The sequence below is a fragment of the Lytechinus variegatus genome, chromosome 1 (genome assembly GCF_018143015.1).
Source record: "Lytechinus variegatus isolate NC3 chromosome 1, Lvar_3.0, whole genome shotgun sequence".
NCBI classification, from domain to species: Eukaryota; Metazoa; Echinodermata; class Echinoidea; order Temnopleuroida; family Toxopneustidae; genus Lytechinus; species Lytechinus variegatus.
In genome coordinates this window covers 89,656,333-89,683,335 of record NC_054740.1, presented here as the reverse complement: position 1 = coordinate 89,683,335, position 27,003 = coordinate 89,656,333, and the positions used below count along the sequence as shown (strand labels likewise).

Genomic DNA, 27,003 nt, shown 5'->3' with positions numbered 1-27,003 from the left:
TTGCTAAAATCTTTTTTTTTCACACTCATAAAGACTAATGGTATGGCATTAAACATCTGTATTTTATTACAGCAAGAAGTGTTTTTACGATAGTTAAAAATCAATACCTACATGAAAACATTTTACTTTGGTAAAACTATTGTCAGAATAATTTTTTTACATTTCAGGACTTTATGCACATGTAGTTCTTTAATATTACAAGAAGTTATTTACAAACATCAAAGAATAGAAAAAATTATAGATACAAAAATGAAATTAAGACGTAGAATGGGTTACCTTGACAAGTCGAGTTGGGTCCTCCTGCTAAATACCCAGGGGAGCATTGGCACATGTATGAACCTGCAGTGTTTTCACATTCACTATTTTCTCCACAAATGGAACTATCCTGGCATTCATCAATATCTATAAGCAACATGGTAAAAAAAACAAAAAGAAAAAATTAGACAAGAGATATGAGATTAAGTGTGGTAGAAAACAATGCAGACAGAACAAACACATAGAACTATACACATTTCTTTAAAGGAAAAGTCCACCCCAACAAAAAGTTGATTTGAATAGAAAGAGAAAAATCCAACAAGCATGACACTGAAAATTTCATCAAAATCAGATGTAAAATAAGAAAGTTATGACATTTGAAAGTTTCGCTTAATTAAAAAAAAAGGTGTATGCACATACTGGCTGGTATGTAAATGAGGAGACTATGATGTCATCCACTCAATATTTCTGTGGTATTAGCATTGTTTGATACTATATGGTCCAGTCAGGCTGGTCCATATTGTCAAATCTATAACAAATGAAATATTGTATAATTCAAATAATAAAAAACAAAAGAAATAGTGAGTGATGGACATCATGGACTGACTCACCTAGTTGTGCATATCACTGTTTTGTGAAAAATAAGCAGAATTTTAAAATGTCATAATTTTCTTATTTTACATCCGATTTTGTTGAAATTTTCAGCACTATGCTACTTTGATTTTTCTCTATCTATTTAAGTCGGCATTTTCCTGGGGTGGACTTGACCTTTGAGTACATATTACATAAATAACGTCAACCAGAATTTACTTTAACAATCAGCACTGCAGAATGATTTCACAAGCATTCAGCCATATCATCCCAATACTAGCAATCTTAGAATTATGTTACTTATGTATTTTCTCTTAATCTCAAATACTAGCAATCATAGAATTATATTACTCGTGTATTTTCTCTTTATCCCAAGTACTAGAAACCATAGAATTATATGATACAAACCTGTGCAATTAGTTCCATCTCCCATGTATCCAGCATTACAAGTGCAGGTGAATGAGCCAGGCAAGTTATTGCACACAGCATCCACAGAACAGTCATTACTCTCTGTCTCACATTCATTGATATCTAAAAGAAAATAAATACAGTCATAATAAATGTGGCTATGCATGTTGATACTGTTACAAGAGCAACAACAGTAGTTAGGACATTGAAAATGACAAAGACAAAAGTGAATATAGTAATGATGAGACTAATAAAAACATATTCATTACCATTAATATCATAATAAAGTCATGTCTCCTAGAACACTTCACAACCCTTTTTCTTACCTCGACAATCTCTATCATTCACATCAAGCATGTACCCATCCATGCAGGAGCACGTGTATCCACCTTCTTTGTTAGAACAGACACCGACTGATGGGTCGCAATTGTTTGTAGTATTATCAGAACATTCATTAATATCTGAAAGAGAATAGATGAACAAAATGTGAGATAATATTCTGCTACAGGTTGGAATTGGGAAAGAGTGGTCACCCAGGGCTTAGAAGTTTTGCCATAACTATTGCAACAAAACGAGAAAATTCAAATCTTTTAGATCACACGAAAGTTCCCAATTTCAATAGGATGAATTCCAGATTCACAATGGACATTCAGCTAAGATATTTCTAACACAAAACTTTGATAGAAGTGTGTTTTTAAATGACATTCTATGTGTATGTTTTCTTTCATGTAAATAAAATTGCCCATTGGGGCAAAAATATGGGGGAGGGGGATTGGAAGTTTAGAAAATTAATGTATATACAAAAGTAGAGTATGTCCTAGGGATAAAACACATACCTTCACAGTGGGTATCATTGAAGTTATCAAATCCTCTTGGACAAGTACAATTAAGTAGACCTGTGGAATTCATACATATTCCACCTCCTGTACAAGGATCCAGTTCAGCATTACATGCCACTGCAACAGCCACTAGTATATAAGATACAAAACAATATTTAAATCTATTTGACAAATGACACATGGAAAATCAATGTTAATATTTTTTCTATTCATCCATTTACATGTATAAGTTAGCATGCACGGGGGGGGGGGGGGGGTCCTCAATAACTCTTATCCTACATAATAGGAGAAAGTTTATTTCATGTTGACAACATGATTTACAGTTGTTTGAAATATATTTGAAATCACATCCAAGTCATGTCTGGTATTGGTCTCTTCAGGCAATGTGTCATTTTCAGTCAAAAGCATCAGTTTGGAGTCAATTCAGACTCGTATCAGAGTCGGGTATGTATTGTAGAAGACTAAACACAGAGTCAATTTTGGAGTCGAGTCTGAAGCAAAACTTGAAGTTAGTTTTTCCATCAGGTAGACTTACCATCACAGGTGACTTGATCTTCTGTATTCAACATAAATCCTTGATTGCAGCTACAAGTAAAGGATCCATCATTATTATTACACACCTGAGTGCAGTTATCAATCTGTTCGTCACACTCATTGATATCTGGTCAAAGCAAGATTTAAATAATAAAAAAAAAACATGTAACACTATTTTAGACTTAAATAAACACCACAAGATACAATATTGCCTGTTTAGATGAAATAAACCATCATCTTTCAGTCAAAAATGATAAAGGTGGAGACATGGATTCCTCAGTTTAGATCACAAGAGTATGTGTACTGATTAGCCTGTAAGCTGAACTGAAGTTTGTTTTAAGCCTCAGTTTGAATTTATGTTTCAACCACAAGTAGCAAAATGTGACACAGAATATTAGCTTTAGATAGCAGTACTTTTCTTTGTAAAGGTACCAAAATATAAAGAGAAATAAATGTGCACTGGTTAGGGTTAAGGTACCAGAATCGGTATTGAGAAACATATTTTACATGGGTATGGTCTTTATAAGCAACTTACCATTGCATGTTACTCCATCTCCAGTATACCCTTCATTACAAGAACATCTATATGTTCCTTCAGTATTAGTACATTTAGCATTTCCATGACACACCGGTGGACTTGAATTGCACTCATCAATATCTGTTCATCAAAGAAAGAAAATATATGTATCTTTGAATTAATAACACTACTCCGATCCCTCTAAATGCTCAGATATTCAAAATTATGGCAATGGCAAATTCAGTTTCTCCAAAAATTATATATCATATGCAAAACAGGTAATCAATCATAATCATCACCATCATCATAATCATCATTAATATTATTGTCATTAATATTACTTTAATCATTACCATTATAAAACAGGTAATCAATCATAATCATCACCATCATCATAATCATCATTAATATTATTGTCATTAATATTACTTTAATCATTACCATTACAATCACTATCATAAAAAATGGTATAATAAAAAGGGAATCAAAATTCTTGGGGGATAAAAAAACTTAGGAGACAGCATTTTAGCATTTTGGAGTAAAAAAAAATTAAAAATCAACATTATTTAATCTTCTCTTTTTATTATACCATTCATACAGATAACAGAATCAAGATCCTTTAAAAAATAATTGACAAGATAAGCAAACTTTTACAATTAAATTATCATTAAGTGAAATTAAACCAACATGTAAATCTACAGTGTACAATCACTACAATTAAGATACTTTTTTAAAATGTTACTGATAACCCAGGAATAAATTGCCTTTTTTCCCCTTCTTAAATGTGCAATTAAATATTTGTGGGCAAGGCTCAACTAGCACTTGTGCTATTTTCTGGTCTCATTTACTATGCTATTTTTTTTTATACATGTATGTACATGTATAAGTATTATGCAATTTGTTTTATAACCTGTAAAAATTAGAATGTTGTTGGTAAATAAAGAAATCAATCAAAAGCCTATCTCTACAAATTACATCATGGCAAAAATGACTTACTTATTTGAGATTCTCTTTAAAAAAATATGAAAGGAACAAAACATATGTCTGTCACAAATCATTAGCAAAATTGTGGGTTGTTTTATGAAGCTATTCAGTAAGACTATTTCTGTCTAAATGCATGTCTATATAACATTAGCTATAATTCTAATACACAGATCTGCTTGTAAAATCACTGTTCAAAGACATTGTGAGTTGTTTTCTGAAGCTATTCAGTAAGACTATTTCTGTCTAAATGCATGTCTATATAACATTAGCTATAATTCTAATACACAGATCTGCTTGTAAAATCACTGTTCAAAGACATTCTATAAGAGATGGCTGTAGACTCACATTGCGACACTTTATATTCCAATTAAACAGTGTTTGTTCATAAACTCAAGCTTAAAAGTGACTCTTGCTTTATGCTTTCTTACACTATACTTTTTAAAAATCATTTGTAAATTTTCATGTTTACTTTAAAAAAAAATGGTTGAACAATACATGAAAGAGCTTTATGAAACACTCCCTAGACAAGGAACTCTACTATTCCAATTAAGAAACATTCATTTTCCCTTTGAACTGACCTTGACAGTATGTTCCATTCCCTGTAAATCCTGCATTACATGCACATGAGAATGATCCAGCTGTATTGGAACACGCAGCATTCGCATCACAGTCGTTTTCGGAGGGATCCAGACATTCATCATTATCTATGTAAAATTGAAAACATTCGAGCAGATTAATCAATGGATTTAAAGGGGTATAGAATTATATCACTCTAAAATATAATTGATAGTTATCAAATATATGTACAGTACAACAAAGTCAAATCCAGAAATGAAATAGGCATGCAAAAACACATCTGTAGCAAATTTGTTTCCTCTTATCACAAATACGTGTATATAAAGACTGAATTTCTATAATTATAATTAAAAGACAGATTATAGAATTTCCATCAGCGTATATGGAAATAGCTCTTAGACTACTACTCCATTCTCACAAGCCAAATTTTCCTTAACCCCGAATTATAGGTGGGGCTCAATGGCATGTTAGCCCCAACTAATAGTCCGGGGTTAAGCTTAGTCCATTCTCTGTTCTCTCAATATTTTTTTCATTAATTATTTTTTTATTTTTCCTGCCACTATCATATCTCCTGATCATCTCCCTATTGGGAGTATTGGGGAGATATGTCACAAAAATATCACAATCACTTCCTGCTACATCCTCCATTGTCTGGAGAGAATCCTCCAAAAATAATGTTACCTGGATGGAAGAGCAATTAAGTTTTTTTATCTCAGGTATTAATCATAGCAATGGTTCCGCATGTGGGATGAGCCCATGTAAGTACCGTTTTTGCAGTGCCATGGTGTTTGTAGACTTACCTACACAAGTGTTGCCATCTCCATTGTAACCTTGCCTACATTCACACATGAAACTTCCTTCGATGTTTATACAGATGGCATATTGACTGCAACTGTCCTGTCCTGCTAAACACTCATCAATATCAGTGCAGTTCTGACCTGGGTTACTGGTGCTGTTCTTGTCCTTCATAATGATAATAACAATAATAATAATAACAATAATACTCAGAAAACGGTGATGAGATAGAGGATGTGAAAAAAATATTCTGAGCTTTCTGCAGAATCACCCGAGATAACACCAACAAATCGAGAAACAAACAAAAAATCCAATGAATACAAATAGAAAATAAAAAGCACAGAAAAGACAACCTAAAAGAAAATGAAATATGATCTTTAACTAAACACTACATTTGATGGCTAGTTTTCAGTGAAGCAATGGGGAATTATGGGATGCAACTTCAAAGTACATGGAAACTGAATCTAGAAATCTGTGTAAAAAGAAATATGATTAAAATTTTGCTTATTGTTAACTGAATTATATATGTAATTTTAATGTCAAGAGAATGACTGAACTATGAGTGTCCTGAGGAAAAGTAAATTTATATTATGCACAACAGTATTTCTTTGTATTTGGCAAAAGAAGAAAAATAATGACGATGCATAGCAATAGTCATCAGAAGAATCATAACAAGAATTGTCTGGTGGTACAAAATTTCAAAATACAAGAAATCATTGACATACATGTACACAAGCTTTATTGTTGCAATGAGCTCTGACATAATGAGGAGAATGACAAGGATATTGAAGAAAAAAAATAAAAGAGATGATAGTAATAAAGGGAAACCCTTACCTCATATCCTAATTGGCAAGTACACGTATAGTATCCATCTTTGTTGTCACAGATAGCTAAATCATCACATTCATTATCGCTTGGGTTGAAACACTCATCATAATCTGAACAATTGTGAAAAAAAATTCACTTGTACAATAAAATTCAAAACTGGAACATTTATTCAGGGGCGGAAATCTCTCCCAAAAGGTAGGGGGGACAAGGGTCTGGAAAATTTGACAAGCAAAAAAAGAAAATGCTTTCACCTAAAATTTAAGGTCATTTTGATGAAAATATATTTGACAAGCAAAAAAAATCTTGTCCGAAAACATTTTGAGTTATATATTTTTCTTAGCATCACCAAAGACCCAAAATAGTAGGGGGGACATTTGATATTGTGCCCCCCTACTATTTTGAGTAGGGGGGACACGTCCCCCCTGGGATTTCCGCCCATGCATTTATTCATGCACTCATATAATTTATGTAAATGAAAATAAGTAAGAGACTGTATTCTCTGCTTATTGAGAAGTGTTATTCAAACACTAACAGATCACAATCATTCTGTATGCATGGTATCTTGGATACACTAAGAAAAAGATGAAGACACCATTAGTTTAATAATTATTGGAATAAAAACAAAAACTGTCTCATATTTTTTAAATTCAATGAAAGTATCTATGTAAGACATTTCATTTTCCTATCGCCATATCTGGGGAGCGTTTCATAAAAGGACTTGTCAGACGTTTTATCCGACAAGTACTGTTTTATCCGACAAATGCTATAGTAACAGTGCTTCTCAACCAATCAGAATCCAGGAAAGTTGTCAGATCTGACAACTTGTCGGACGAAAATATTGATGAAACGCCCCCTTGGTGACTTCCAAGAACAATAATTTAGATGAACACATATCCATTTTCAGGAAATCTAAGTATCTGTTTCTATTCCTTGCATAGGACTCAATGCCTATGTTTCACATTCTAACCAATACTGCTCATACAAATGTCACCCGAGCTTGAAATTTAGGATCTAAAATCATTATAAGTATTGATTTTGATTTTAGTTGACAAAAGCAGTTGCACAAAGTGACCTACATGTATCCCACCATTAAATTAACAATATATAATATTGTCCTTTCATGACAAACTGGATTGTCAAGTTTATTTCACTCTACTTTGGTGTTAACAATCGCTTTTTAAAAGAAAGAAAGAATAATTCCGCTTACCAGTGCAGTTATCTCTGCCGTCACCAATGTATCCACTCTGACAAGAGCAGGTATATGAACCAATAACATTGGCACAATCAGCATGGAGGCCACACGGCATACCATTACACTCATCAATATCTATTATCAAGAAAAAAACAACAACTCTCATAGCTTAAAGGTAAATGCTAGTTTTGGTAACGATATCAAAATGAGTTCGTACAGAATCCAATGAAATGACCATCAAAGTGTATGTTTGTATAAATAAAATGCATGTGCCAAAGGATTCTGGAAGAAATTGTGTAATTGCTGAGAAATCAGCAAATAAGCACAGGATACTAGTAGAGCGTCGGGCCCGACGCTCTAAGCAATAATTATACATTGTCCCATGTGCACTTATCTGTGTTGGGGATCTTCGGTGTGAACATTTTTCAGTGTAGATTTCAAGATTTAACAAAGTTCAGTTAATGTAACTGTACCAGATCCCCCAGATCTAGATCCTCGATGATATACTGACAATTGTTTTACAGACTTTCTCATGAAATCAGTGTTTACTGCATCTACTGGAATTTCTCTTTAATTAGAAATAAAAATATTGTAATTGTGCTGCACTTGGCCTAGGTGAGGTGAATGGGTACCCAGAAGAATTGATTCCTTGAATGCTTTCGCGCCTATACGGCAGCTCAGCTACAGCCAGGGTAATAATACGATACCAAATATCAAGGGCAGTTGAGTAAATGCAATTATAGTAGCTGCGCTGTATAAATGGAACATATTATTATTATCAAAACTTAAGTTCCTGAGAAGGAGAAAATATAACCTATTGCATAAAGTTATGAAAATTTTACTGAAATGGTGTAATTGAATTGACTGAGTAACATCAATATCAATGCACATTTCAATATTTATTATATATATTTCAATTTCAATATCAATGCACATCAATTGCTATCCATAAATATACATAAGACGAAAACTAAACCGCTCATTTCTCTAACAAAAGAAAAAAAAACATGTAGATTGCATCAAATTAAAAGTAATGGGTTATCACTTACCACTGCATGTTCTGTTGTCTGATTGGAGCTGGTATCCATCATTACAGACGCAGAAATAAGATCCATTATTGTTAACACAAACAGAGTTCTCATCACATGCATCTATTCCACTTTCGCATTCGTCAACATCTATGAAGGGATTACAATATTCATTACATAAGATGCGCTGCTGTTCACCAAATACACAACTTACTTACAGCTAATAATGTGTTTTAAGTAGAATACAATCAATGTTTTAAGCAGAATACAATCAACGATTTTAGTAGAATACAATTGATTTTCAGAACAATATAAATCTTTAAAGAATCCAACTTTTAAAAAATCCCACTTTAAAGGTGATATGATTTCAGTCCCAAAAATTCCTGGATATATTCAGCGTAGTGTGGTACCTCTCAATTAACAAAAAGGTACCTCATCAGTGCCATAGGCAACATTTCACTATCTTCCAAAGGACATTACTTTTATCAAATATCAAGCAGCTAAAACCTCAAATCTGCAGTGTAATTTGAGCATTGATGAAGCCTTATACTCACCAATGCAGTCTCTCTGGTTGGGTTGTAAACTATATCCAGTGTTACACGAGCAAGAATATGAGCCAACGTTATTTTCACACTTTGCCTGGGTACCGCAATCATTTGTAGTATCAGACATACACTCATCCAAATCTAATTATGAAAATGAGTGAGGAGAAATACTGTTATTACTAGCCATACCTATGACACAATATGACATATGAATATCAAAAGCATTGCAATTTTCTTATGATTAATTTCACAGCTATATAATTCATTTTGGGGGATACTGCATTCATTGTGATTTCTAACGATATTGTTCTTGGTATTTCATTCTTTATCGTACTTCAAAACTTCAAAGTTTTGACAGAATCTATAAATTCATTTCTTTTCAATATGGTTATCTCCTTTCATTCGTAAAAGTTCAATCAAGATGTACATGTATGTAAGCATACCGAGACAAAAGGTTAACAAATAATGACAAACTATTAGACAATGATTACTTCAAATATAAAGTTTTCACACTTTTCCTACGTCATGATGTAAATATTTTCTTGAAGACTAGGGCCCGTCTTACAAAGAGTATCGATTGATCCAGTCAACCACAACTATGGAAAGCTGGCAATGTCAAAATCTACAATTCATGTTTGTTCAAAAATTTTCTAGACATGTTTTTTGATATATACATTCATAATTTTCTAGATATGTTTTTTCATATGCTTCTTTTGCTTTACAAAGGACTTGGTGCTAATTTCCAGAGGAATGATTTATGATATCAATGGATTCCATATACTTGGGGTTGATCAGATCAATCGTAAGTCTTGTAAGACAGGGCCCAGGATTATCTGCAGAAAGTATTATTAAATGAATGAGAAACACATTACCAGAACATTGGAATCCATCTCCTGTTAGGCTTGGGGGGCAGTCAGCACATGTGGGGACCTCACTTGGGGGAGGCAGATCAATACATGTTACACCAGGGTAGCAATTAACAAACTGACAAGAATCTTTGTCATTCTCACAAAATGGTCCACTATAACCATTAGCTTGGCACATGCATTGGGCAACCTGAATGTCATCAAAGAAACAAGGAATACAAAATAATTAATAACATGAATATGAGATGGGAGAAAACAAAATATGAAGAAAGAGGAAGGTATTTTAAAAAAGGGGAGAAATTTCCTTACAGCAAATTTATTATTGTTGAGATCGTCGCCAGCCATGATGTCGTTGAAATTGCAAACTCCCTCATTCTGACATCCGCAAACAACAATCAAAAGTTGAAGAGCACCATAAAGACCAGTACCATCAGTGGCCCTTATCTCTATCACAGCTGGATCGGTATTTGCTGGTGTCCAAGTGATCATGCCGGCTGCAAAGATACAAAATTGAAGAGAAACAAGAATTAACGGAATATTGTCAACAAAAGGAGAAATGAATTAGAATTTCACTCGAACTAAGACTACATCTTATGCAAGTATTCACCTCTGCTAGTATAAAATGAGATATCACAATGACTATGGACTTCAAAAGATCATGCCAAGTCACATATTAATTCTTTGAATGAAGGAACATTTGTATATTGGGCATATATCTTGACTACTACTTTTCACAAATTTACAAAAGATCAAACACATTCTACCAAATATCACATATTATCATTTACTACATTGTATGGTATTGTTAAGACAAAGACAAAGGCAGAGATGCCAACAAGGGACCTTTTTTTTTTCTCTCTCTCTCTCTCTCTCTCTCTCACAGTACCACATGGGTTTAGGATTTACAGCTTAAAATTACATCATATATTCTTTTCAGGTCAGAGTGAAAATTATTTCTGGGTAGGCATTTCCATCAATATTGTACGAAAGTAGAAGCACCAATGACAAGGAAAGGGCCAAACATCCTGTTAGGACAACAACACTGATAGCATGTTGGCATGGATCAGGTGACTTCACAAAAACAATATCCCAGCAGTAAATGTCAGACTACCAAGTTACTTACTTGAGCTATCTATAGAAGCACTGGATGGGACATTGCCCGTAAGACTGTAGGTAATAACATCATTGTTTTGGTCTGTAGCTGTTATCTGAAAAGTGTAGGTACGATTAACAATTACATTGACCACACCATCTCCATTAATAGCTGGGTAATCTCCACTTGGGTTCATCTCTGTCAAATTTCCAAGAATAGGAGAATAGCTTTCTGTAAGTAGAAAATAAGAGAATAATTAATGACAACATGAACAATTTATTTCAAGATTGGATGACCAAACTTCAAATTTTGCAATCAATAACAGATGCAACAGTTTAAAAAATAGAAGTACATTGAGCATTATGTGGTGGAGCTTGGTTCTATGTCGAATCACCAAGCTGCTTTAGATGCTAATTGTTCAAACTGTAGTTGAAACTGTAAGGCTGAATGCAATGGGTTGGACGCAAGACATGCCACATTCATTTTATACAACTCTTCTAGATCGACTTGTATGTCACAAAATAGAAAAGTGTGAATAAATAAAAAGTAAAATATCTTCAGACCTGTGTCTTTTTATCTGATATTCACTTTTCAGCTTACCCAACAGATTTCCCTAAGTGTGAAAGAAGCTGTGAACTCTCTTTTTTTTGTGATGTGAATTGGTTCATGGATATAAGTGTGCAATTTCATCTAGTTTATGCTAAGAATACACTCACTGATGACGTCATTATTCAATATTCAATTCAATTCATTTTTCTCAGTATGAAAACAATATAAATAGTACAAACATGAAATAAAACAGAAATAAAGTATTATACTGGAAAGGCAGCAGCCAAAAAGAAATTAATCTTATGCACGGCAGACCCAATTAGAATAAACATATTATTCAAGCAAAAATTAGAGCAGAAAAAGGGAAACAATTACCTAACTAACCATTACAAACAATCAAAATAATAGTTAAAAGTGAAAAAGTTAAAAGTGAAAAAGCAACAAAAAAAGTAATAATGAAAATGAAATACATAAGAAAATGTTTAAACATTAAAGTTAAGGAGAAAAAAAGAGTACATTAATTCCATTTGATCAGATTCCTACAAAGATTCTGTAAATAAAAAATAGCAATTTGTGGATTTTAGTCTTAGTTAATAACAGCAAGCTTTAAATTAATGCATAAATTGGTATAACTAATTAGCTATGAGATTTTTCAAAGAATTTGATTTTCCAGTTACATAGATTAAGCCATGGGTAATAATGCACATGGCCATTTTTTTTCTGTGACGGCTGAGATCATAAGAGTGGCTGAGTCAGCCCCCCCCCCTCTTCTTAGGCATCTAAATAGCAGTCTTTTTTAGGGGTATGGGCAATTCTTAATCAGAAAATTCTCAAAATTCTTCAAAAATATTGTTCAAAGGTGTTTTAAAAGAAACTAGAACTGAAAGAGAAACTGTTAATATAAATTGTATTCATACCTAGCTCAACAACTTGCTGCATGTTGTCCATTCCAATCATCATTGTGTTGGTACCAACGGCAATATCATTTGTAGCCAAGGCATCAAATATACAAGTGTTATCCCCAGAGCAGCTGGACAAGACGGCGTTTAATGTTGTTGGATTTGCAGACGCCATGAGTTCAGTGATGGTCATTGGTTGAAAGTTATTGTTGTTGTACGTGTCATATGTATTAGGACTCTGGTACGTGAATAATGATGCAGAAGATTCTATTTTCCCTGTTGAGAGGGAGGAAGAGATGGTATGCATAAGATAGATTGAGACAAAGAAGTGTAATGATTTGACCTATGAATAAGAACATGGAATCTTGCATTCGGCTTGCATTCGATATTTACATCAGAGATTGCATCATCACACATAGAATTCATTCATCATCTAAGTTCAAATCTGATTTATCTATTGAATCCACAAGCTAACCCATAGTATTTTTTTCTTCTTTTTCAAGATGGATGGACTGAGCTTCCAGCAAGCACCTAAAGTAGACAAAGACATTTACACTATACATATGGGCTGAACCATCCTTGTTTCATTGAAAATTACTAATGAATAAAATTGATGAAGTATGCTTATAAAACAAGTTTAATCAAAGTATGTGTGTACTTACATGATTGACCATACTGAAATATAGCGTCATCATTAGGATTTGTCAAAACTGTGCCATCAGGGTCCGTGAAATCATTGCTGGAATCGCCATCTACCACACCTACATAATGAAAACAACAATATTTACCATGTACAGCTAGAAAAAACAATTACAATATAAAAAATAAGAGTTGGAGGATGAAAATTAAGCCATGCTTTTTTTATTTAAAGGTCAAGTCCACCTCAGAAAAATGTTGATTTGAATCAATAGAGAAAAATCAGACAAGCACAACGCTGAAATTTCATCAAAATCGGATGTAAAATAAGAAAGTTATGACATTTCAAAGTTTCGATTATTTTCAACAAAATAGTTATATGAACGAGCCAGTTACATCCAAATGAGAGAGTTGATGTCACTCACTCACTATTTCTTTTGTTTTTTATTGTTTGAATTATACAATATTTCAATTTTTACGAATTTGACGATTAGGATCTCCTTGCCTAAAGCACAAAATGTTAAAATAAAGGAATTCCACGTGTTCAGGGAGGAATGAAACTTCATTTCACATGACAATGATGAGAAAATAACAATATTTCAAATTTCATATAATAAAATACAAAAGAAATAGTGAGTGATGTCATCAACTCTCTCATTTGGATGTAACTGGCTCATTCATATAACTATTTTGTTGAAAATAAGCGAAACTTTAAAATGCCACAACTTTCTTATTTTACAACCGATTTTGATGAAATTTTCAGTGTTATGCTTGTTGAATTTTCTCTTTTTATTCAAATCAAGTTTTTGTTGGGGTGGACTTGTCCTTTAAATGAAATCAACTGCATGCTACATGATCTGCAACCCAAATTAAGGTAGATGTTTAAAAGGTATAACTTAATGAATTATATACGATTAATGGCTTACGATATTTTAGTAAAAAAAACAAAAAAAGGAACATTACATAGCTGCCTTCGAATTTTATTTATTTCCTCCCGAAAAAGAAAATCAAGACAGTTAATATAACATGTAGTCCTCAGAGCACTTCTAATCATGCAACAAATAATAGCTTGAATTTCTTTATATTTTCCTATAAAGTGTACTGCATTTTCGCTTTCATACACACATGTGAACAATATATACAACATAATATTAGCATTTACATGTACATAGCGCTTTTACATTGATTGAAAGACCTATTTATAATCAATGCATTGCCTGCCTATGAATATTAAAGAAGGACCCCGTTGTTTCATGAGCTATTTCAATATTAATTTCTAGTGTCCTAAATGGAGCAAACATTTCATACATATTTTTTTACAATACCTACTATAGTTCAACCTTTAAACTTTGTTACTGGAATATTCATTCATCACATGGTTGATGTATAGTGGCAAGTATCTAGATTCACATTAATGTAACAGAGAGGTTTCTACTGACTTCCATTTCAAAGATAAAGATACAATAGCCAAAAGAAGTGCATATAGGCAAAATTATTGGACATACCATACAAGCCACGTGTTCTTCCATCAACGTAATCAGCTGGAACCTGGATGGACAAATCTATCATGTTTTGACTGACGCCAATGCTAAAAGACATCTCTCTATCAGAACTGTCTGTAAACAAGGCTTGATATCTGTTTCCTGAATATCTAAGGTCAAATGATGGATCTGAAGATTCATATTGACCTGGATTTAAGAAAAAACATTGGAGGAGGAAATTGCCTTGGTTATCACTGTTTGTCTTAAAATATTAATACACCAAACTTTTAGCACCACAGTAATACACATTTAGATCCAATTCAGCTGTGATATCTTGGATACAATGGCCTGAAATCACCCCCCAAAATTGAAAGAGCGCAGTTTTTAAATTAATTAACAGATGATATGAGCCATTTAACAAACATCATTGCCTTTCTCTCCAGGATGCAAGCTTTGCATCACTGGTTCCTGCTTTCCTGATTTCTTAGGTAACAATTTTCAAATCAAATATTTTCATTGATTCTATCACTTGATGCAACAAGTCCTGCTGGATAGCTATTTAATACTTGTGTCTATTGGCTGAAAATATGATCATGTGATGCTATGGTATCTTTTAGAGGTTTGATCTCTTACATGTTGAACTTCCTGTTGAATCAATACCTTTCTCATTTTGTTTTATGTATTCATATACAACATAGTCTGTGTATGTACATTGTTATCCATTGATCTCTTGAATAGATCTAAACTTGAAAGTATGTATTTATACTAACCTGTCTGTATATCTGCAATGGTAGCCTCAGTGCCATTGATTAAGATACTCAATTGAGTCCTGTCTGCATTCAGATCAAATTGAACCTGGAAAAGACAAAATAAGTACTTCAAGTGACTACATAGATGTTTAAACTCTTCTCCTAAGCAAACCATCTACAAATACATTGCCTCATGCAAAGACTATAGCTACAAATTCATAGTTTCTAGTTTATCTTACTCATTTGTAAGATATTTAGTGGCATGCATATACATTACATTAGTCATGTACATAGTATATCGTTAATACAATTTTTTTAAATTGTATTTTGCACTACTGCTACAAAATATGCATACAGATTTACACATCAAGATTAATATTGTAAGGTATTTTAATTACTGCAGTGACATAGTCATTCAATCCAACTCAATTCAAAATTCAGCTTCAGAAATTAAACAAATTGATAGGGGACACACTAATGCTACTATCAAGAGCAAAGTATTTCTCAATACAAATTAAACAGCAAAATACTATAAGCAGCAAGAACTACCAGATTAGACGTTAATGAAATGTGAATAAAACTTGTACATATATTACATACCCTTGTAGCATCCTGTTCGGCTGCAACTGATGTGAAGACTGTTCCAGTGTCAGTTAGATTCCCATTATCATCAAAGGTTCTCTCTGTCCGACCTTGGAGTTTAAAGCCTGTAGAATCAATACGTGTCAGCCAGTACTCCCCCAGGCCGTTAAAGGTATAATTAGCCCCATCAGGGGTAGTAATATGAGGATCTCCTGCACCCCAACCTGAAGAAGAAAAATAATTATTTGACAAAAATTTCGAAATTTCAAACATATTTGCAACAATGAAAACCCTAACTTTGTATTAGTGAGAGTTGAAAGTTCTGCAGTGCAGAAAAAAAACATTATTTTTGGAAACATGTTAAAGATAATCTTGAATTGGTACGCATGATCTATTGTTGACAGTCTTGAATTCATTTTGCATAGTCTGCAATAACAAGTTACCAACATAAAATATTAATAATGAGACTACATACCTTGAAATGGGGCACGATAATTAGAACAATCCCGAGAAGGTCGTCTTTCTTGATACAGGTTACAGTAATTAACATTGGGTAACTGACTACAACAGAAATGCCGGGGCAAGACATCATTTTCTATGTGCCAAACAGAGAAAAAATAAAAGGGTTTAGGTCAGTTCATAATTCTTACATATCAAATCCAACCTCCTTAAAATCGCCATTTCCTTTTGGGTTTCGTTTCCCTCTTTATAAATTTCAGCATTTTTAAATATTATTTCTACTTTTGTTATGGTCTTGATTTCAATATAACAGTTAAACAATAATAAAGAAAAACAGATGGATCCAATATCTTTTAAAATTCAATACTTCCCAATCAGGTTGTCTCTTTATCAAAAGAAGCTTTACCACTTCACAGCAAAGTTGACAGTTTTCATTACAGTTGGAATGACTACAACAGAAAACTCACACTCAGTTACCTATTTCTTTAAGCATGAGGTAGTTTAAACTATCATTTTCAAATTGTCTGCAATTATCACATATTAGGTCATTATATCAGGTGAACATGACTCAGGGCATGTGTGCAAAAGCCAAGCACATACTCCTTAGCACTCTGCAGCTTTGCCCTCTTTGATGTTTGTTTACAATATCATTCAACAACAACAAAAAGTCCTCTGTGACCATTGACCCCCCCAAAAAAAAATGAATAAAATGATTAATGAATACATAAATAGATAGATAGATAGATGAATTAATTAATTAATTTAAAAAAAGAAGAAAATTTGTACATGGTCAATCCTTGATTCAAGACAAGGTTTAAAAGTTCATTTGTCAAACAGTTTCAGCACCACATGGTGGAGAGAGGAGAATGACTAAGTATTTTATTTCAGAAATGTTTTCAAAGAAAGAAATACATATATAATATTGAATATTGTATAAGAGTAGGGGGAAACCCCGGTTTAGTGGTCCACCTGCATTCCCTCCAATCAGTTATATCGGGGAGGAGAGACCTGCGGGTCATAGTGATTCAGTTCGCTTTTCGCCTCCCAGGCACAGGTGATGCCAAACAAATAATAATAAATAACAATAATAATAACATTTAAGTGACTCTTTTAATAAACGAAAATATCACAGAATTATCAACAAGCCAATTGCAAAGTAGAAATAACTCATTTTTTTTTCAACAGTTTATCTGTCACCTTGTGAATAAATGGCCAAATTGAGGTCATGAATTACTTACCGACCCAACTCTGATAAGGGTTTGAGGAGGTGCTAAAAAAACGAGAAGCCACGGTATCCTGCACATTGCTACCTTCCCACATGGATTCATATCCAATAAACAAAGTACCATTTTGATTGTATGTACAACGGGGTCCAATGCGGGATCGGCGAGATCGCTGTCTACATAAATAGCCTGTACCTGGAGAAGCAAAGACAATGGATTATTTCAAGCAAGCTGAATATGTTACGCATATGCATATCCTACATCTTTTACTCTAATATAGGAACATATCAAGACTGGTAGTTGTTAAGCTTCTGAGGCTGGCTCATTGACGGCATCCCTGGTTCAAAAAGCCAAATAGATCATGTAACATTTGGTAAGTGCATGCAGACCCAAAATTGCTCCAAAATATTATTTCATAAGCAAAGTCAATTCATGTAAATTGTGTTTTCATTTTGAAGACATTATTTTTCAGTTTTGCTGGTTTAAATGGATTCATTTTATGCTGTTTATGGCTAGATAGCAGTCCCTGACAAAGTTAATAGAAAAAGCAATTAATAAAATAGGTAGAAAAAAACAGAAATACAAATAAAATTCTGGTTTAATATTTGTGGAGGATATGTTGGCAATGTCAACATGAATATATATGTATGTTTTGCATAACATTTAATTCATTTTTAGACAGAACTATGTTCAAACCATTCTACAAGGCAGCATTTTTTTTATTCCTACATATGAAGAACTGATGGTGATTCATCGACACAATACTGCTGACATATACTTTACATGCATCTGTGCTTTTTAAGACAAACATACTGACAGAAATCTTCAACATTATTTCTGCTAATTATTATAAGGATTTACTTACTTGGGTAGGCATCAATGGAAGGATACTGAGCATCAGGGGAATAGGCAATACATCGTCTGTATCTGAAATCCCTGACAGCTTGTGCAAATGTACAAGGACAGTCCAAATTTGAAGAAACTGTTGAAGAAGTATCATACCAGTTCTGACAGAATTCTGCTGGATTGATATAACCAGCTGGATTTGTATCCAATCGAAAGACAAACTGTCCAAGTTGGGCCATCCCACTGGCTTCTATATTACCAGTAAGAGTATCAGGTCGATACATCATGCTGCGCGTGTAGGAATCTGATGACATCAGGTCATAGAAACTTGATGGTGTTCGATAGCCTATGACTGGGATTTCATCTACAGCTAACTGGCCTGCATCCCACAACAAAGAATTTTCTTGATATAGTTGTAGTATGTAAGTATTAGCCCCATCTGTTGTCAGAACTGCCTGAAAGGTGTTGGTCTGATGAAGTCAAAACAAACAATACAATATTCAATAAACTCGATAATTCCATGTATTGTACTTCCATAGAAGTTTCATGTATCAAAATAAAAAACACAATTGATAAAAAAATAGTTTGACTACATATTTTTATAACTCAAATATTTGGAAGCCTTGCCCTTGACCTGTTCTGTCTGATCTTACCTCGACAGAGTCTGCTGCAGTTAAAAACCGTCTGAAATTAACCCAAGTGATGACCATAGCCCATTTAGCAACATAATCAGAGAAACTTGCAGCACTGTTGACCTGCGTAGATACATTAGCCAAAAGTTGCATTGTTGAAGCATCTGTGGCTGTACTCTCATATATCTTTGAATTGAAAAGATAAGAGATAAAATACATATAAATACAATCAAACATATAAACAATTCATTATTGTATATTTCTTTATTTTCCAATGTTTTTTACCCCAACCCCCTTCTCCTCCTCCTCATTCTTCTTCTTTTCCCTTTTCCTCCTCTTCTTCTTCTTCTGCTTCTCCATCCCCCCCCCTTCCTCTCCCTATTCAGGTATGGACCGCACATGCATACTAACTCAAATGATCAACAGCAGTTAACCTACTTGATAATAGACACCAGAGTCTGCTTGGTCAGTTCGAGCCTCAATACCATAAACGTACACTGCTGACATAGAGGAATTGTTGGCATTGTCAGTGAAGGGTGATGGATGGGTGAACTGAGACAAGTCCGTATCCTCTTCATTCGAAAATGCAATACCCCCGCTGTTGGTGAGCTATCAGATACAACACAAAAGAACATTTGTTGCATTCAAAGGTATTAGTGAACATTTAGAGATTTAGAGGAAGCTTGATTCATTAACACATTACAAACTTGAGAATTTGTATTACAATCTCAAATATATGAGGCAATTTAAAACACAAGATCATTCTGTTACACATTCTGGTACTAGTAAAGATAGAGGTACTGCATGTGGTACTTTACGTAAAAAATGGGTAGAAAAGGCTACATGTGCCTCGTGGTTAAACACCTCTGGAATAATGTCTTAAAATCTTCAGGGTTTGAAATCCTAGAAAAAGTTAATCATATATCATATAACCCATAGTCGAGCACTTGAATGATGGAAATTAATTTGACTTACAAAGATATAATTGAAGAGCTGATCACCAATAGGAATATACTGCATTCGTGCTATTGCTCCAGATACACTATACCCACTGGCGAAGGAGAAACCAGCAGTTGATGCCAACTCACTATCACCAGCATCAGGACCATAGTTATAGTAAATGAGTTCTGGTTTATATGAAAGCAGGACAAAAAAAGATATACAGATCGTTGGGACAAAATTGATATAAATCATGAAGTAAATAAAAAAATCTGAAAATCTATATTATTTCATAAGCATTTTTTGTTAGAAATGTCAAAATAAATAAGCTTGCCTGGAAGAAAAACTGACACAATTTTTAATTCATTCAAAATAAGATTTCAATGGTCAAATCATAATACCACTTCATACAGTATGCAGATATCAACTGTTGGGGAGACAAGAATAGAAAAGTTCATTTCATATTTTACACTACAGAGTACACAATTGATCTTCATCTTATATCCCTGTTTCTAGTCCTATCTATCATCTTCATTCTTTTTTATGACAGATTTCAAAAATACCCATTCAATCTAAGCCTACATTTATTTGCAAGTTGTAACTCACCTATGCACGTCACACCGTCTCCCTCAAAACCAGAGTTACATCCACATGTATAAGATCCCTGTGTATTTGTACATGTTGCATCTTCATCGCACGTGTTGCTCCCTGTTGCACACTCATCAATATCTACCAATCAAGAAAGACAAAAACAGTCGGTGCTTATAACTGCACTTAATAACTTTGGAGCAAAACTCCATGATGAAAATAGGTCGATCTAACAGCCAAACCCATGGAAAAGGAATCACAAGTAAACTCCCAGGCGAAGCCTACAGGGGTGTTGGGTTAATCAGTGCAGGTATAACAATGATAATAACAATAATACTAATAATAGCAACATTTATATGGCGCACTTTCCACCTCTGATGCTAAGTACAGGTCCTCCAGAGCAAATAAGACAATATATGTATACATTACAACAAAATCATGTCACAAATAAGTGAATATACTAGTTTCCCTGTTGCTGAGTGAGATTTTTCCTTATGAAGCTAATGTTGCGCACTTGAGAGCAAAAATCAACCTGCACATGCTTGTAATCTGATTGGACATGGGACATATGAGAGACAAAAATGGTTGCCACATGATTTTGACATGTTGTTGGGCGAGATGGAAATGGAACAAAAGTCTAATTTGTTGAGTTGAGAATTTGAGCCAAAAAGCATGTATTTGAATAGGTTTGTTAGAAGCATCAGATAAAAGCCTCACCAAACAGTCAGGTCAACCAAATGTATAAATTTTCTCTTTAAAGAACATATACAAATGTAAGCATGATGCAGGATGTTTGTTTTGAGAATGAGTTTAGAACTTAGATTTTTTTTTTAAACATCAGCAACTGATGAAAATGAAGAAAGTATGATTAAATTTGTTTTGATTAAATTAAGTTTGATTAAAAATGTTTGATTATATTCAGGCTTTCCTGTATTTTTATCACGAGTCTGTTGGTTTTGCATGACAGAGTAAGTAAATCAGCTTTAAGAAACTTCTGCAAGATTCAATTTCCCCAAGATTCTGCATTTGGGTGTAGCTGCAATCTGATGACTTATACTGACCTTCACAGTATGTTCCATTGCCTGTGTATCCTGGGTTGCAAATACATAAGAAGCTCCCTAGTGGCATGTTGAAACATTCTGCGTTACTACTGCATGGTGAAACAGTCAGCAGGCACTCATTTGTTTCTGTGTTGAAGATAAATACATGGATTTTATCATCATTCGTCAAAATAAAGACACAATCTCATCCTTTACAGAATAATAAAGGAAGACATGTTTGATTCTCTGTAAATGATGTTCGTTAACATAGTATTTGTTTTTAAAACGGTTTGATTGACTATACAGCCTCTAACATTACAATATTCATAGAATTGATTGATTCTTGACTATACGGCCTCTGCCATTACCATATACTTAAACAGGAAATTTCACCAGACCTTTAGTAAGATTTAAAACAACTTGAAAAAAAGAGAAACAGGTTGAGAAAGTTTAATGAAAATCCAGAGAATAATAGTTAAGGATTATCACTCTGTAAGTCACATGCTAAGAGCTTCCCCGCAAGCCATGGGAAATTAATCTATTCATGGTTTTCCTCCTCCTTTATATGCAGAAGTGGGCTAGGCTTACTATTGATACCTCACATGACACTTTTTTCTAAGTTATACACTGTCATATACAAGGGACATATAGTGAAAATCTGAGCCAAAAATGAAACCATTTGAATTTTCTCTTGGTGTGAGACGAATATTATTTGTTTGTCACCAATCAAACATGTTTCCTTCAATTCTTTTATTTTCTTCTAAAGAATCTAAATTTGATTTTTTTTTCAAAGTAGGTGCTTGCTTTACTAGTATTCTCCTGAATAAAACAAATATCTTTTCTCCATGGCCTCACCTTCACACTGTGGATGTTGAGGATCAAAGATACTATTTCTGCATGTAATATCTGCCATTGGAATTTCCAAATTGTATCCAGCATCACACCTGCAGTCGGGGCTAGCACCATGTATAACATCATTTGAGCTACAGATTAATTGAGGTCGACTATCTATAAGGCAGTTTTCTGTATAAAAGGAATACAATCATTTAACAATTATGCTCGAATTAATAAAGTTGGGATTGTATATCAATGATTGGGAATGAATTTTGTCTACTTTCTAAGATATTGATTCCTTAGTGTAGATCCTGAAATAACATACAAATCAAACATAGGCTTCATGTATTGTTCACCTAATGCATTCTATAATATTGGTTATTGTATACTGCAGTTGTGCGCTTTGAAACACCAGTATAAAACGCCTTATTATTACTACCTGGCTGTGTCTTCTGCAGTTCTTGTCATGAAAAGTTATAACTATTTACACCTAATTAATACTCAATTCAAAACAATAACTCCTCCCTTCCCCCACCACCCACCTTGAAAGCTTTTTGGAAAGATTCATGATGATACACTTACAATTTCAAGGAAGTTTAAAAGAATTTTTTTTTTCATCCTACTTACCCTCCGATTACATCTTTAATTTTCATTTTACCCATTTCTCGTAAAGTATCTTGAAACACTAACAGTCTCATTTCCATCATTTGGCAATATTTGTCCGAAAGTATAACACAAAGCAAAATTCTTACGGTAGCAAGTTGGAAATGCAGAGAATGCCGTCTCTATGCAAGTGACATCAGGGTCTCCAACAAGAGTGAAACCACCAATACATCCTAGTGTCAAGATTGTTCCATTCTGGTAACGAGCTTGTGGAACCATAGAAACCAATCGAAGACGACTTTCAGGAGTAATGACTAATTCACAGGAATCTGGAAATATAACAGATATAAAACATTTGATTAAAGTCAGATCAAATAAATTCTTAATAGCTGGATAGTTTCTCTACTGAGGTACATAAGTCATCAAACTTACATGTAACATATTAACATTCATCAAATGACTGAAAGCTAAATTGATCATAACATGAATCCTATAGTTGATTTAGATTAACAACACTTCAACCTTCCACATAATTCTCTCATTGTTGGATAAAATTTACAATTAATGGGTGCATTTCGCTATTACCAGTATTAAAGTTCCATGGAAATGTTTGATTTTGATCCACTTCTTAGCAAAATTGTGACAGTTACTCTTTGAGACAGATTTACTCTTGATGGTAAGTGCCTTTGAGTATAAGGGTAGTACCTTACTTTGATACTGGATCAATAAATCGATCTGGATCCATCACATGCAAATTAATGACCATCAAATTGCAATGAAAACAAAAAATGAAACACATGCAAAGTGACAATGATATAAGGCATGCAAAATAAAAAACATAAGAATAACTGTATACCACTGCATATTGAAGCTGTGTCCTCATCCTCTCCTTCTGCACAGTTGTTGATACCATTGCAAGTGAGATTCAGAGGAATACAAGTACAATCAATGCATTGAAAATATCCATCACCACAAACTGAAATAAAATAGAAATGAACAAATAAAAAAAAATTGATGAATATGTAAACATGCCAATTGGTAGTCCTTGCACCAAAGACCATCACAGGTATGAAAATGAAGCTACATCATGCATTCAGTCACCTTACCCTATTTAACCAGGACAAGTGTATGGAGAGTAGGTCCACCATCAAGTCTTTATTTAACAAATCACCCTATATGCATTTTGACATTATCATGGGTACTATTACACGAACAATGGACACATCAACATGCATGGTGCCTCGTCCATTTGTGAATGGAAAACGGCTTCTTTTGTGCTAAAATTAAAAAATATATTCATTGCATGCTGAAAATAAATTCAATGATGGGAGAAACCAGTAGCTTGAATTCATAGGGGGAAAAAGGATAAAAGTCCCTTCCCCGCACCATCACCCCAGATCTCCACATCCCGAGTTAGTTGGAGGCAGTAATCAGCAGTCGCACACATAGCTGATCTATGAACCAGCTGGCTTTGATGATAGGCCGAACCATAAATGTTTTCAAGTATTTCCGCCTAGCTAGGCTGATCTTGATTTTGGCTTCAATTAGAATATAGAAGGGTGAGGGATACCTGGCATTAATTTTAATGGGCTCAAACCATAAGTATTCATGCTCAGCCTCAGATGGTCCGGCAATAATTTTATCTTGAGGAGTTGCCACTCAAAAAGTAGAAACTGCCAAACCAAGTTAACCAACTTTTTTCTAAAAAAGATAAAATTCCACAATCCTTCTCAAACCTGGTACATGTATGGTAGCTTCGTGGTACAATAAAAAAAAAACAATTATGAATTAAAGGTGTCACTATTTGACAAACATAACATTTTTTAGATGGAATGTTTTAACATTTTTCAAGCCAGGCCTAACTCTATTTGTTGATACTTTCATCTTGATCTTTGTAACATTTTCAATGGCATGCTGTTATAGTGATAACGTTATTCATTAACTAATGAGAAAGTTACAACTAATTAAATAAGATAAGAATATTGAGCCTACTTAAGTAATTTGATCGTCTTGCTTTATTGTTAGAAATAAAAAAGTTTGTAGCCTTGACCCAAAGTGAAGCACCTGTAGATAGTTATGTGCGAATTTGTGCGAATTCATCAGAGGCCTACCGGTATTTGATAACCTGTCCGGCTTTGTTGCGAAATTGATTTGAGGCTGCTATTGACATTGTCGTTTTCAAAATATTAGATCTAACATTACACAAATATTAGCGCCTGGGACCAGGGATAAATATTGAGGAATTACAAGCACCTTACTGACGATGAAAATGAAATATAATACCTCTAACTCACTTGCACGTCTACGACAAACTTTACTTTCGGCTTCTTTGCACTTGCCCAAGCTTGGGCCGTGAGTCTACCTCACTCGTCTATTCTAGTTAGGCCTAGCATTAACACTTTACAATTACAGCTGCTTGTGGATTATCAGTCGACAGAGTCGAACTCGTCGTCTGCTGCAAGTCGCGCTCGTTCGAATTCGCGATCATATCGATATGATCAATGCGCATAGAGCTATGATGCACGTATATCGCCTCCATTGGTTGATTTCAAGTCCGGTGTTGGCCTTTAGTGTTGGTGTTGAAATTTGGATTGCTTCCCCTAGTTCCAAAACTTATTCAGAGTTTGTAAAACTGATCCAGATCACATTATTGACATCTCAACAACTAGTGAGTGACTTTTCGGGACCATCTTCATTTTATGTTTGGTGTTATAAATCGTGTAAAATTGACAAAACACCACTAGCCTAAGGTCAACACTGAACTTGAAATCATCCAATATCTACCCCCCCCCCCACTTTTTCCCAAAATCGTGTACAAAAACGTAAAAATGACCATAGGATTGTGATTTTTTGCCACTTTTCGCTCAGCCCCCCCCCCCCACTTTGAAAACCGTTCCGCGGCCCCTGTCCCCCCCCCGCCAAAAAAAACCTTATAGGTCTAGGCTATTGTATAGGCCTGTATATTCCCAAGAGCTTCTATTCATACAACCGATTATAGTTTTGGCGTTGTATGTGTGATAAATTGGTTTGCACTGAAAAAAAAAATCAACTTTGATTTGGAAAATATTTCCAAGAGTGTTCGGTATTCCATGCCAGATGGCATTCAATTGAAACAATTTGACTTGGCGTATCATAGGCCTAAAAAAAACATTTGCATGGCTATATAGACCAATTTTATATGTAAATGACATAATAACAACCACTGAAAGTCATGCACCATCATGTAAAAGTTCATGCGTCAAAACAATTAACAACAACAACAACAACAACAAACTTACCGACTGGCGTTGGACCAGTTCCGGATCCAGCTTCTCTAGCAACTATGTAAAGAGATTTAATTTTGGGAAAAAAATACAAAATCAACTGGAATAAAAGCATTTTGTTGGAGCTTAAAATGTCAAGTTATCTCTTTCTTTCACTTTGTCAAAACTCAACCTATTCACTGCATATATTGACACACTCGTAACATGCATCTTGCCGAAATATAATGTTCCTGTTATTTCAGAAATAAACAAAATTTGTGGAAGATGCAAGCCATGATTGGTAACATCACCATGCAGGATAGGGCATGGGGCAATGCACCCGTAAATTTTGGCAAAATGAGTGAAAAATTTGTAAGCAGTGTATTTTAATCTTGTACATCATTCAGTGCATGCCCCCCCCTCCACTTTGAAAATTATGCTCCACTGTATATCTGGAACAGTGAGATCTGAAAGAGTGGAACAGTCAGTGTTGCTAAATTGATCTGTACGTAGTATAGGTTGAACCCTCCCCCCCCCCCTGCATGAAAATATATGTATACATGTATAATAAATAATTCCAGAGTCATAAGGGGGATCAGGGGTATATGCCTACTTACATCTCAACTTCGTGCCAGGTTCCTCCATCCAAT

The 27,003-nt window shown here is 34.1% G+C and overlaps 1 protein-coding gene across 4 annotated transcripts in view; it reads right to left on the bottom strand.

Moving 5' to 3' along the window:
• The window catches only part of LOC121427884, an 82,206-nt gene that overhangs the window by 29,138 nt on the left and 26,065 nt on the right, over positions 1-27,003 (bottom strand). For 3 of the 4 annotated variants that reach the window (XM_041624483.1, XM_041624460.1, XM_041624475.1), the window contains exons 14-46: positions 26,971-27,003; positions 26,390-26,431; positions 23,968-24,087; positions 23,261-23,440; positions 22,530-22,697; positions 21,696-21,821; positions 20,653-20,775; positions 20,083-20,234; positions 19,546-19,716; positions 19,129-19,293; positions 18,495-18,945; positions 17,645-17,824; positions 16,423-16,542; positions 15,966-16,171; positions 15,387-15,471; positions 14,641-14,823; positions 13,162-13,260; positions 12,518-12,775; positions 11,082-11,282; positions 10,268-10,452; positions 9,965-10,148; positions 9,102-9,233; positions 8,569-8,697; positions 7,535-7,654; positions 6,334-6,437; positions 5,505-5,667; positions 4,707-4,832; positions 3,163-3,285; positions 2,629-2,754; positions 2,091-2,222; positions 1,581-1,715; positions 1,255-1,377; positions 277-402 (exon numbers count right to left, since the gene is read on the bottom strand). In XM_041624483.1, the coding sequence (XP_041480417.1) occupies positions 277-402; positions 1,255-1,377; positions 1,581-1,715; positions 2,091-2,222; positions 2,629-2,754; positions 3,163-3,285; positions 4,707-4,832; positions 5,505-5,667; positions 6,334-6,437; positions 7,535-7,654; positions 8,569-8,697; positions 9,102-9,233; positions 9,965-10,148; positions 10,268-10,452; positions 11,082-11,282; positions 12,518-12,775; positions 13,162-13,260; positions 14,641-14,823; positions 15,387-15,471; positions 15,966-16,171; positions 16,423-16,542; positions 17,645-17,824; positions 18,495-18,945; positions 19,129-19,293; positions 19,546-19,716; positions 20,083-20,234; positions 20,653-20,775; positions 21,696-21,821; positions 22,530-22,697; positions 23,261-23,440; positions 23,968-24,087; positions 26,390-26,431; positions 26,971-27,003 (4,971 nt within the window). The remainder of the gene's footprint in view (positions 1-276; positions 403-1,254; positions 1,378-1,580; positions 1,716-2,090; positions 2,223-2,628; positions 2,755-3,162; positions 3,286-4,706; positions 4,833-5,504; positions 5,668-6,333; positions 6,438-7,534; positions 7,655-8,568; positions 8,698-9,101; positions 9,234-9,964; positions 10,149-10,267; positions 10,453-11,081; positions 11,283-12,517; positions 12,776-13,161; positions 13,261-14,640; positions 14,824-15,386; positions 15,472-15,965; positions 16,172-16,422; positions 16,543-17,644; positions 17,825-18,494; positions 18,946-19,128; positions 19,294-19,545; positions 19,717-20,082; positions 20,235-20,652; positions 20,776-21,695; positions 21,822-22,529; positions 22,698-23,260; positions 23,441-23,967; positions 24,088-26,389; positions 26,432-26,970) is intronic. The other variant, XM_041624467.1, reaches the window with a different exon arrangement.